General features: G+C 41.3%; 1 protein-coding gene across 6 annotated transcripts in view; it reads right to left on the bottom strand.

The window, feature by feature from the left end:
* TP53BP1 (tumor protein p53 binding protein 1) overlaps positions 1-12,146 on the bottom strand; it is a 102,955-nt gene that overhangs the window by 68,896 nt on the left and 21,913 nt on the right. For all 6 annotated transcript variants that reach the window (XR_008672049.2, XM_031002288.3, XM_063698512.1 and 3 more), the window contains 4 exons: positions 4,434-4,561; positions 3,400-3,558; positions 2,938-3,067; positions 1,126-1,292 (listed from right to left, as the gene is read on the bottom strand). Coding sequence is in view for 5 of the 6 variants with exons in the window: in XM_031002288.3 (XP_030858148.2) it covers positions 1,126-1,292; positions 2,938-3,067; positions 3,400-3,558; positions 4,434-4,561 (584 nt within the window). In the remaining variant the exon portion in view is untranslated. The remainder of the gene's footprint in view (positions 1-1,125; positions 1,293-2,937; positions 3,068-3,399; positions 3,559-4,433; positions 4,562-12,146) is intronic.

Genomic DNA, 12,146 nt, shown 5'->3' on the forward strand with positions numbered 1-12,146 from the left:
CAGTTTTTAAGATTTGGGCCTGCTCAAAGGAGTAAAAGGATTTATGAGCAGCCATTACTGTTTTATACTATGAAGAGTCTCTTGTTGGTCCCTTCCCCTTAGCAATAGATGAAGTATCAACTATATTAATCCCAGTGTAAAAGAATTTCTTAAATAAAACCTCACAACTTTAGTAAGAGACCAACAAAGGTTCCTCGGTGACCCTCTGAATGTCTTACACAGCAACCCGTATCACAGCATAGCAAAGGAAGATAGCCTTCTTCCCTTCCCTCTTTACAACCAACATAATATGTTTTGCTGGTAATTAACTCAAGCTTTCTAGCTCTCTGAGGCTGTGGAATGAAAGACTGGTGGAGGTTAAAGAGGTGTGAAACAAATTATATCCTTTTAAGTTTTATGTCCTTTCTGCTAGATTTTAAATTCCTATCTGTGTCAGATTAACTAATAAACAGATTAAGTTAGCAAACTGTTACCCAGATGAATATGAAAAACCTAGGCTTAATATCATATTGAAGATTTGAAGACATAGTAGCCATGTAACAGAAAATGGCAGCCAGGTGTGGTGACTCATGCCTGTAAGCCCAGCACTGTGGGAGGCCAAGGCGGGCGGATCACAAGGTCAGGAGATCAAGACCAACATGGCTAACACAGTGAAACCCCATCTCTACTAAAAATACAAAAAATTAGCCAAGCATGGTGGCAGGTGCCTGTAGTCCCAGCTACTAGGAAGGCTGAGGCAGGAGAATGGCATGATCCCGGGAGGCGGAGCTTGCAGTGAGCCGAGATTGCGCCACTGCACTCCAGCCTGGGTGACAGAGTGAGACTCCATCTCAAAAAAAAAAAAAAGAAAAAAAGAAAATGGCTAGTATCCATAATACTAAATTTACTGTATTAGCTATTCTTCACTATCTCATTTCCAAAAGAGAGAAAATTATGTCAAAATGTTAAATGGAAATTATTCCCAAAAAGCCCTTCTCACTAATTACTAGACACACATTTTCCTTCCATATCACAAACAAGTCTGCAAACCTATAAAATGCTTTGTAACTGAACCAGTAGCCTCAGAACTAAAGTAAAAGTTTAGATCTTTGGAGAAGAGCTGTAACGACAAATCACTCTTGGTACCTGTTTTATTGCTCTGGTCAAACAAGTCTTCCTGAGTTGACAAAACCTCAGGCTCTGGTGACTTCTGAATCTGCAGTCCACTTTCCATAAGTTCTTGTGCAGACAATTGTTCTTTTGCTTCCATAGCAGCAACAGATGCTTTGGGGCTAAAAGGCATGTCCTCTGACCTAGGAAATTCATATCACCAGGAGAAAAAGTTCCTAAGTTCAAATGCTTTTAAATAAAAAGCTTTTCCTGTTTTGTGTGTTTTTCTTTAATAATTTCAAAAATTCCAGTGGCTCTAATTTACATAATTATATATTAAAAAGGAAATAAACTACTCTTTATAGTGATAAAAGTCCTCAGCCCATTTTAAAACCTGTCTCACTCTCTCTCACAGCCAATACCTGTCTTCAACTCTGCTCAATACTGTGCTTCATGCTTTCTAAGATTTCTGATGAGTGACTTCGGGAATTTTTGTTACATATAATGTTATCTAGACCGGTATAAAGAATTCTGATCCAGACCCCAATGATGCCAGTAAGGAGAACAGTCCAAACTATGACATTCCATGGAAAGCATTTGATGTGAATTATCCTCCTTACTAGTGCCACACACATCTTCTGCTGACCTTTTCCATTTGATGTGCCCAAACCCCAAACCAATTCTCCTTCAGATCAATACTAACATGTGTAAGACATTCATCCCTGGCCCCTTTCCAGAGACTTATGAGGTTCACCTGTTCTACCACTCCCCAGGGTAAACAGAATAGCATAACTAGATGGAAGGCAGCATCTAAAAGAAAACCCTAAAAAGTCACTGTTATGCTGAGTGTTTTACATTAGAAAGACAATTTCTCTCGATATTCAACTTTGCTTAGGACACTCCCTCCCCACTCTTTCCATTGAAGGAAATAACAAAACAATACTGTTTATTTATCCCCTATCCCAAACTGGAAGCATCCCAGTTTTCTTCTGCCATATTCAAACTTCACTTACTGGCCAGAGGTAACGAAGCTTTGGTTATAAAAATCACGAGAGATGAAGCAGAGGCACATTCCCCATTTCCTACCAAGTTAAGAGCCTAAAGAACCTGAGAAAATCCCTACATCTATCGATACCACAAAATACCAGATGCAGGATACCTAAGAACCCAAAGCAGTGTGGGTGCTCCTCAAGTATAGAAACAGTAGGCTTTCAAATATAATAGTCATGTTACTCTTCATAACACCAGAGAGGCTAAGATGATCTCCCACAGACAAGCAGTGTCTCTGTAGACAAAGATCACAAAGGAGGAGTGGCAACCAAAGATTACGGAGTCATGCTTATAGTTAGAGCAGCCTTAAAACATCATTGCAGGCTAGGCAGAGTGGCTCACGCCTATAATCCCAGCACTTTGGGAAGCTGAGGCAGGAGGATTACTTGAGCCCAGGAGTTCGAGACCAGCTTGAGCAACATAGTGAGACTCCATTTCTACAACAAAGATTTTTTTTTAATCAACAAAAAAAGGTCTTTGTAGAATGCCTAAAGATAAGATTAGTAGTCAAGTATGGCCCAAGTACTTGGGAGGCTGGGGCAGAGAATCACATGAGCCCAGGGCAACATAGTGAGACTTTGTTTCAAACAGACAGACAGACAGACAGACAGACAGACAAAAAACAATTCTTGAGACTTCATAAATAATCAACGTTTCCAATGGACCACAAGTATGCCCAGTACAAGGGGAAAATAATTTAAAAATCAACAATTTCTAAAAATGTTTTCATCTGATAAAATGACATTAGTATAACCCTACAGCAAAACTCGTAAACCCTTTTTAGAAAGTTCGGCTTACCTTGCGGGTGGTGGATTTTGCTCTTTTACAACATGTACATCCTTACTGGGCTGTGCTGTCACAGGGATGTCCTTGCTGGACTGTTCTGCTATGGGGATATCTTCGTTGGACTGTTCTTCGTGCTTAATTGCTGAGAGTTTTATAAAATGACAGGAAGGAGATAATTAAGTTTTCAAAATACTAGATACAGTCCCAGATGTTTTTTAAAAAGCAAAGATTTTAACAGAAGTCCAATTTAAAATATATACAGGCATCAGTCTATAAAGGAAAGTAACCAATAACTTAAAACCTCAGCCCACAAACCAACAATTGACAAGTATTTACCAGAAAACTCTTCAACCTTACTAAATTACTTAGATTATATTAATTTGGATAGCTGCAAAACTTATCAAGGAAAAAATAACTACCTCTAGTATGGGAGAAAACACAACAACTCCAAATGCCAGAAAACATGTTTCATACCAGTATTAGCATCCACATCAGACAGCCTGGTATAACCAGAGTTGGTGGTTACTGATTGTAGCTGCTCTTTGTCCATTTCATATGGCACAGTATTTTCCTCAACATCCTGGCTCTGGGAGAGTTCCAGAACCCCAAAACCCAACTGTGATGAGGCAGTATCTAGGAACAAAATGCCGAGAAATTAGGTATCATCCCACAGCATTATGCAATGTACAAGCTGCTGTCCTCAGCAAAGGAGGGTCCCGTTAAGTCCTTCACATCAAAGCCCTGTGCACCTCCCAAATTTTTCAAAAATAAAAAATAAATGTGGCTGAGCACGGTGGCTCACACCTATAATCCCTGCATTTGGGAGGCCAAGGTAGGTGAATCACTTGAGGTCAGGGGGTTAAGACCAGCCTGGCCAACATAGTGAAACCCCATCTCTACTAAAAATACAAAAATTAGCCAGGTGTGGTGGCACACACCTGTAATCCTGGCTACTCGGGAGGCTGAAGCACAAGAACGGCTTGAACCCAGGAGGCAGAGCTTGTAGTGAGCCAAGATTGCGCCACTGCACTCTAACCTGGGCAACAGAGCAAGACTCCGTCTCAAAAAAATAAAACAAAAATAAAAAAAAATAAGTGCATTAAAGATGAAGGGGGAAAATGTGTAATAAAGTAAAAATACTTCATACTATAAAATCTTATAAGGAGACTATGTCTGCTTTCTAAAGGTACATCATAAACTACACCCACAGTCACAGCAATTCAGACTGTACTTACACCTCACAAAGTACACATTCCAAAAATATTTGAAAAACAAATGAATACAAGAGGAAGAAAATTCAATATGCAGAAAGGGGCTAACCAATGAACTACAAATTCCTGAACACCAAATCAGGTGGAACATTTTAAATTACTAGCAAATTTCTTAATGACTCTCAATTTAATTATGAGAAATCTGCAACCTAATAAAGAGGAGAAATTTAGACATCTGCACAATCATGTTAAAGGAAGTTAGAACAGTCTATTATTCTGAAAAAGGCACAAGGCTACCTTCAGCACCAAGGGAATGTGTAGTATTGCCCGAAGTATCTTCTTCCTTCTCTTTCTCCTTCTGTTCCAACTCTTCTCCCTTCTCTTCCTCCACAGCAGGAGCAGATTCCACTGACATTCCCAGAACACTACACAGCAGAAGGATATAATCATGTGTTCCCAGATAGTTTGGGACACTTTAATCAGACCACTCTGACCCCCAACACATACCAACCATCTCTTAGCCAAACTTGAACAAGTAAAATACCTCACCTTTATAGTGCTTTTTTCTACAAAAAGCACCTAAAAGATTAACAATTCAACATCCTATACAGAATTAAGTAAAGAAAAAATAAGGCACCAACATACTCGAATTTTATATTTTTGAGAAGAGGTAGAAAAATCTTGCATTCAGGAGAATTACTGACAAATGACAAGAGAAGATATGCATTGGATGAGCACAGAAAGGGCTCAAAAAACTTTTTAAAAGTTCACAGAAGTATTTTAGTAAAAAATCTTAAAATACATATATAGAACCACAGAGTCCAAACAAAATTCAGGTAAGGAGCTTATATATGTATATAAATACATACACACACACACACACACACACACACATTTTTATTTTTTACTCATTTTTTTTTTAAGAGACAGAGTCTGGGCCAGGCACGGTGGCTCACACCTGTAATCCCAGCACTTTGGGAGGCAGAGGCAGGCAGGTCACGAGGTCAAGAGATCGAGACCATCCTGGCTAACATGGTGAAACCCCGTCTCTACTAAAAATACAAAAATTAGCTGGGTGTGGTGGCATGCACCTGTAGTCCCATCTACTCAGGAGGCTGAGGCAGGAAAATCGCTCGAACCCAGGAGGCGGAGGTTGCAGTGAGCCGAGATCGCGTCACTGCACTGCAGCCTGGTGACAGAGCGAGACTCTGTCTCAAAAAAAAAAAAAAAAGAGAGACAGAGTCTGTCTCCCAGGCTAAAGTGCAGTAGCACGATCACAGCTTACTGCAGCCTTGAACTACTGGGCACAAGCAAACTCCATATATTTTTAAAATAAGTTAACACCGACCAGGCACGGTGGCTCACGCCTGTAATCCCAGCACTTTGGGAGGCCAAGGAGGGCGGATCACGAGATCAGGAGATCGAGACCATCCTGGCTAACATGGTGAAACCCCATCTCTACTAAAAAATACAAAAAAATTAGCTGGGCGTGGTGGCAGGTGCCTGTAGTCCCAGCTACTCAGGAGGCTGAGGCAGTAGAATGGCGTGAACCCGGGAGGCAGAGCTTGCAGTGAGCCGAGATCGCGCCACTGCACTCCAGCCTGAGCGACAGAGCGAGACTCCACCTCAAACAACAACAACAACAACAACAACAAGAAACAACCTATAAATTCAGCATTAAGGAAATGATTAAATAATTTCACAATCTATTAACAACATATATCACCATTAAAAATGTTTGAAACAAGGCCAGGCGCAGTGGCTTATCCCTGTAATCCCAGCACTTCGGGAGGCCGAAGTGGGCGGATCATTTAAGGTTAGGAGTTCAAAACCAGCATGGCCAACATGGTGCAACCCCGTCTCTACTAAAAATACAAAAATTAGGCTGGGCGCGGTGGCTCACGCCTGTAATCCCAGCACTTTGGGAGGCCGAAACAGGCGGATCACAAGGTCAGGAGATCGAGACCATCCCGGCGAACAAGGTGAAACCCTGTCTCTACTAAAAATACAAAAAATTAGCCAGGCGTGGTGGCACGCACCTGTAGTCCCAGCTACTGGGGAGGCTGAGGCAGGAGAATTGCTTGAACCCGGGAATTGGAGGTTGCAGTGAGCCAAGATCACGCTACTGCACTCCAGCCTGGGAGACATGGCGAGACTCCGTCTCAAAAAAAAAAAAAAAAAATTTAACCAGTGTGGTGGCATGTGCCTGTAGTCCCAGCTACTTGGGAGGCTGAAGCAGGAGAATCGCTTGAACCCAGGAGGTGGAGGTTGCAGTAAGCCGAGACTGCCCCACTGCACTCCAGCCTGGGCAACAGAAAAAGAGTTTGTCTCCAAAAAAAGAAAAGTGTGAAACAATCAAATACAAAATGTGAACCTGAATTGGATCTTAGATGCAATCAACCAACCCATCAATAAAACAAGACAAAAGACATCTTTGAGACAACTGGGAAAATCTGAACTGTATACTTAAATATTATGGAATTATTACTTTAAGTGTGATAATGGTACTATGATTATATAGAATAATGTACTTATTCTTAGGGGATGAATGCTGAAGTATTTAAGGGGACATTATATTAAGGAAAAATCTGATGTCTGCAACTTAGTTTTACACAATTCATCCTCCCCAAAAAAGTACAACACACACACACACACACACACACGGAACAAATGTATACTCTTTCATTTCTTCTGTGGGGTTAAACTTTTAAAATAAAAAACTTGGGGAATATGTTAAGTTTTAATTGTCATGAGAAAAATTTTCATGTTTTTAAGCAAAACATCAGCAAACATACACTTTTACTTTTCACATGATGTCAACCATATAAATCAAATGAACAAAAAAAGAGAGAAAAGATGCCAAAATGTTTACAGCAATTAGCCTCTGGGTGGCAGGATTACAGATGACATCTTTGCTTCCTTGCAACTTTCTACACAATTAATATTTCATAAAAAGAGCATTAAGCATAACTTTAATAAACACAAAAGAGGTGAAAATATAAATTTGCCAAGTTGGGAACCGTGACCCAAGCAAGTGAAAGAAGACTAAGTAAAGATTTTTACAAAAACAAAATAGAACATTATCTATATAACTGGAAGGACCAGATAAATGACCTTGGGAAACAGAGGGAAAGAAAGTTCAAGAGCAAATATTGCAAATGGTAGAAAAGAAGCAATGAAGGACGACAGCACAAAACAACACACTTTGAGCTCTTCTTAGTTTCTTTTGGTGTTTTTACCTCATGTCCCTGATCTCTAAATGCTGGTAGGCTCCGTGAGTCCTTGGACCTCTTTTCTAGCTATATTCACCCACTTAATGACCTCATCCAGACTCATGGTTTAGAATACTACCTATCTGCTTATGAGTCTGCAATTTAAATCTCTGGCCTAGACTTTTCCCTCTGAGCTCCAGGCCTCCTTGTCCAATTACCTCCTCAACACATCCAACTGGTTGTTGAAAAGATAGCACAATGTTTCATATGTTTAAAACTGAACTTCTCCTCCTGCAGTCTTCTCTATCTTAACTGTCATTCCATTACTCTAGTTGCTCAAATCAAAAACTTGGAATCTGCCAGGCACAGTGGCATACATCTGTAGTACCAGCTACTTGAAGCAAAACAAACCTGGAATAATTATTACTTCCTTCTTGTCTCTCACACTCCACATCTGATCTGTCTTTGAATCCCCTTTTCAAATACTCAATCTCACCATTCTTCATCTGCTTCAATCCTGGTCCAGCCACTATCACATTTTGCTAAATTATGTCAATAGTTTCCTTGTTGGTCTTCCTGCCTCTAGCCTTGTCCTGCTTTCAGTCTATTCTTAATCAAGCAGCCAGAGTGACTCTGTTAAAAATCTAAATCAGATCATGTCCTTCCCCTGCTCAAAACCCTTAAATGTCTTCCTATCTCACTAAAAATAAGAGCCAAATTCCTCACAATGCCATACATAATCTGGTTCCCTTCTGACTTCTCTGACCTCTTCTCTCACTTCTCTTAGTCACTCCACTACAGCCACACTAACCTCCCTGCTATTTCTCAAATATTCCAGGGACACTCATGCCTCAGGGTCTTTGAACTTGCCATTCTCCATGCATGGATTGCACTTATCCCAGATAACAGCAAATACACACTTACTCTTTTTTTTTTTTTTTTTTTTAAGATATGGTCTCACTCTGTCACACAAGCTAGAGTGCAGTGAAGCAACCATGGCTCACTGCAGTCTCAACCTCCCAGGCTCAAGCGATCCTCCCACCTCAGCCTCCCATGTAGCTGGGATCACAGGCGCACACTACCATGCCTGGCTTACTGTGTATTTTTTGTAAAGACAGGGTCTCACTATGTTGTCCAGGCTGCTCTCAAACTCCTGGGCTCAAGAGATCCTCCTGCCTTGGCCTCACTTAGATTTTTAATCAAATGTCCTATCAATGAAGCACTCCCTAGACACCCTATGTAAACTTGCAACTACTTTGTTGCTTCCTCTCCCCTTCCCTGCTATATTTATCTCTTCAGCCCTTATCAGCATCTAACATACTACATATTTTACTTATTTATCATATACTGCTATACCCTACACAAGAATGTAAGCTACATTAAGGTCTAGGATTTTTATTTCTTCTGATCACTTTGTATCCCCAAAATCCAAGAACACCTGGCACACAGAAAATACTCAATAGAAAGTACTTTGGCCGGGCGCGGTGGCGCATGCCTGTAATCCCAGCACTTTGGGAGGCCGAGGCGGGCGGATCACGAGGTCAGGAGATCAAGACCATCCTGGCTAACATGGTGAAACCCCATCTCCACTAAAAATACAAAAAATTAGCCAGGCGTGGTAGCAGGTGCCTGTAGTCCCAGCTACTTGGGAGGCTGAGGCAGGAGAATGACGTGAACCCAGGAGGCGGGGCTTGCAGTGAGCTGAGATTGCGCCACTGCACTCCAGCCTGGGCAACAGAGTGAGATTCTGTCTCAAAAAAAAAAAAAAAAAAAAAGAAAGTACTTTGGGAGGCCGAGATGGGCAGATCACTTGAGGTCAGGAGTTCAAGACCAGCCTGGCCAACAAGGTGAAACCCTGTCTCTACTAAAAATACAAAAATTAGCCAGGCATGGTGGCACTTGCCTGTAATCCCAGCTACTCAGGAGGCTGAGGGACAAGGATCGCTTGAACCCAGGAGGTGGAAGTTGCAGTGAGCCAAGATGGTGCCACTGCACTCCAGCCTGGGCAACAAAGCAAGACTCCGTTTCAAAAAATAAAAAAGAAAATACTCAAAAAAATTTGTAGAATGATTAGACGAATCAGAAAAACCATGAAATAATTCAGATTACAGACAAAAAACAGTACTTTAGTTAAACTTTTCTCCACTGTCTAAAGTTGATGGAAAGAGAAAACAAAGGTTTAAATATATTATTTAGAGGTGTAAACGGAGCCAGAAGAATTAAAATAATTATCATCAAAAATTGAGAGGGTGAAAACAAACAAAAAAAAAATTGGGAGGGCCGCTGCGGTGCCTCACGCCTGTAATCTCAGCAGTTTGGGAGGCTGAGGGGGGTGGATCACCTGAGGTCGGGAGTTCAAGACCAGCCTGACGAACATGGAGAAACCCCATCTCCACTAAAAATACAAAATTAGCCAGGCGTGGTGGCACATGCCTGTAATCCCAGCTACTTGGGAGGCTGAGGCAGGAGAATCGCTTGAACCCAGGAGGCGGAGGTTGCCGTGAGCCAAGATCATGCCATTGCACTCCTGCCTGGGCAACAAGAGCGAAACTCGGTCTCAAAATAAAACAAACAAATAAACAAAAATTGGGAGGGTGTTGCTGAGTTATCCCATCTTTCATTATCAGAACTCAATTGTATTACTTTACATATAAAACACATTTATAGTTTTACAATAGTATTAGAGGTAGGAAGATAATCTCCCAAAGAAGTAAAACCATAAACAGCTAAAGAGAGTTGCCTTTGTGAAAAGAGAGCAAGGGTGAGGAAGGACTCTCTGCTTTTCATTATAAGCCCTTTTTACTATATTTATTTATTTGTTTTTGAGGCAGGGTCTCACTCTGCCACCCAGGCTAGAGTGCAGCGGTGCAATCACGGCTCGCTGCAACCTCTGCTTCCCAGGCTTAAGCGATCCTCCCACCTCAGCCTCCTGAGTAGCTGGAACCACAGATGTGTGCCACCATGCCCAGCTAATTTTTTTGTATTTTTGGTAAAGACGGTGTTTCACCATACTGCCCAGGCTGGTCTCAAACTCCTGAGCTCAAGTGATCCACCAGCCTTGGCCTCCCAAAGTGCTGAAATTATAGGCCTGAGCCACTGCACCTGGCCTATAAGCCCTTTTTAAAGTAAATGACTTATATTATTCTGTTAAAAATATTTAACAGCTCTCACCAAAATTAAAAATTGCTCCGTGAAAAACCCTATGAAGAGAAAGAAAGGATAGAGTGGGAGAAAAAATTTGCAAAATACATATTCTACAAAAGACTAGTATCTAGAATATATAAAGAACTCTGAAAACACAATAGTAAAAAGACAATCCAATTAGAAAATGGACAAAAGATATGAACAGACATTTTCCTGAAGAAAATGACAGGCAGCAAGTAAGCACATGAAAAGATCCTCACCATCATTAGCCATTAGGGAAATGCAAACTGAAACAACAATGAGGTATCACTACAGACTTGTAATGGCTAAAATAAAAAATACTGAAAACACCAAATGCCAGTGAGGATGAAAAAAAATTAGATCACTCATACATTGCTGGTGGGACTATAAAACAGTATGGCCACTCTAGAAAAGTTTGGCAGTTTCTTAAAAAAACAAACATGCAACTACCATGACCCAGCAATTGCAAATCTGGGCATTTATCCTAGAGAAATGAAGACTTATGTTCACAGAAAAACCTGTACATATGGCCGGGCACAGTGACTCACGCCTATAATCTCAGCACTTTGGGAGGCCGAGGCAGGCAGATCACGTGAGGTCAGGAGTTCAAAACCAGTCTGGTCAACATGGTGAAATCCCGCCTCTACTAAAAATACAAAAATTAGCCAGGCGTGATGGTGCACAGCTGTAGTCCCAGCTACTCGGGATGCTGAGGATGAAGAATCACTTAAACCCTGGAGTGGAGGTTGCAGTGAGCTGAGATTGCATTCCAGCCTGGGCGACAGAGCAAGACTACATCTCAAAAAAAAAAAAAGAAAAGAAAAACCTGTTCATAAATGTTTATAACAGCTTCTTCATAGTAGTCAAAAACAAGAAAAAAAAACGCAGATGTCCTTCAACAGATGAATGGTTAAACAAACTGTGGTACATCCACGGCATGGAAGACTACTCAGCAATAAAAATGAACTATTGATACATGCAAAAACATGGATGGAGCCCCAGAAGTTATGCTGATTGAAAAAGCCAATCCCAAGGATGGGCATGGTGGCTCATGCCTGTAATCCCTGCATTCTGGGAGGATGAGACAGGAGTATCGCTTGAGCCCAGGCATTGGAGACCACCCTGGCCAATACAGCAAAACCCCATCTCTACAAAAAGTTAAAAAATTAGTTGGGTGTGGTGGCATGTGCCTGTCGTCTCAGCTACTTGCGAGGCTGAGATGGGAGGATTGCTTGAGCCCAGGAGGTGGAGGCTGCACTAACCATGACCTTGCCACTGCACTCCAGCCTGAGCAACAGAGTGAGGCCCTGTCTCAAAAAAAAAAAAGCCAATCACTAAAGGTTACAGACTGTATGATCCCATTTTATATAGTATTTTGAAATGACATTTTACACATGAAGAATGGATTAATGGCTGCCAGGGGTTTGGGTGCAAAAGACGGAGGTAGGTGTGGCTATAAAAGGGCAACAATAAACATCCTTGTGGTGTTAGAACTGTATCTTGACTGTTGTGGTGCAGACACAAACCTACGCAGGTGATAAAACTATGTAAAACAATACACACACATACACACACACATAAAAAGAAGTAAAACAGGAAATGTGAATAAATTTGGTGGATTTGGCCAGGCAAG

The sequence above is a fragment of the Gorilla gorilla genome, chromosome 16, assembly GCF_029281585.2.
Source record: "Gorilla gorilla gorilla isolate KB3781 chromosome 16, NHGRI_mGorGor1-v2.1_pri, whole genome shotgun sequence".
NCBI classification, from domain to species: Eukaryota; Metazoa; Chordata; class Mammalia; order Primates; family Hominidae; genus Gorilla; species Gorilla gorilla.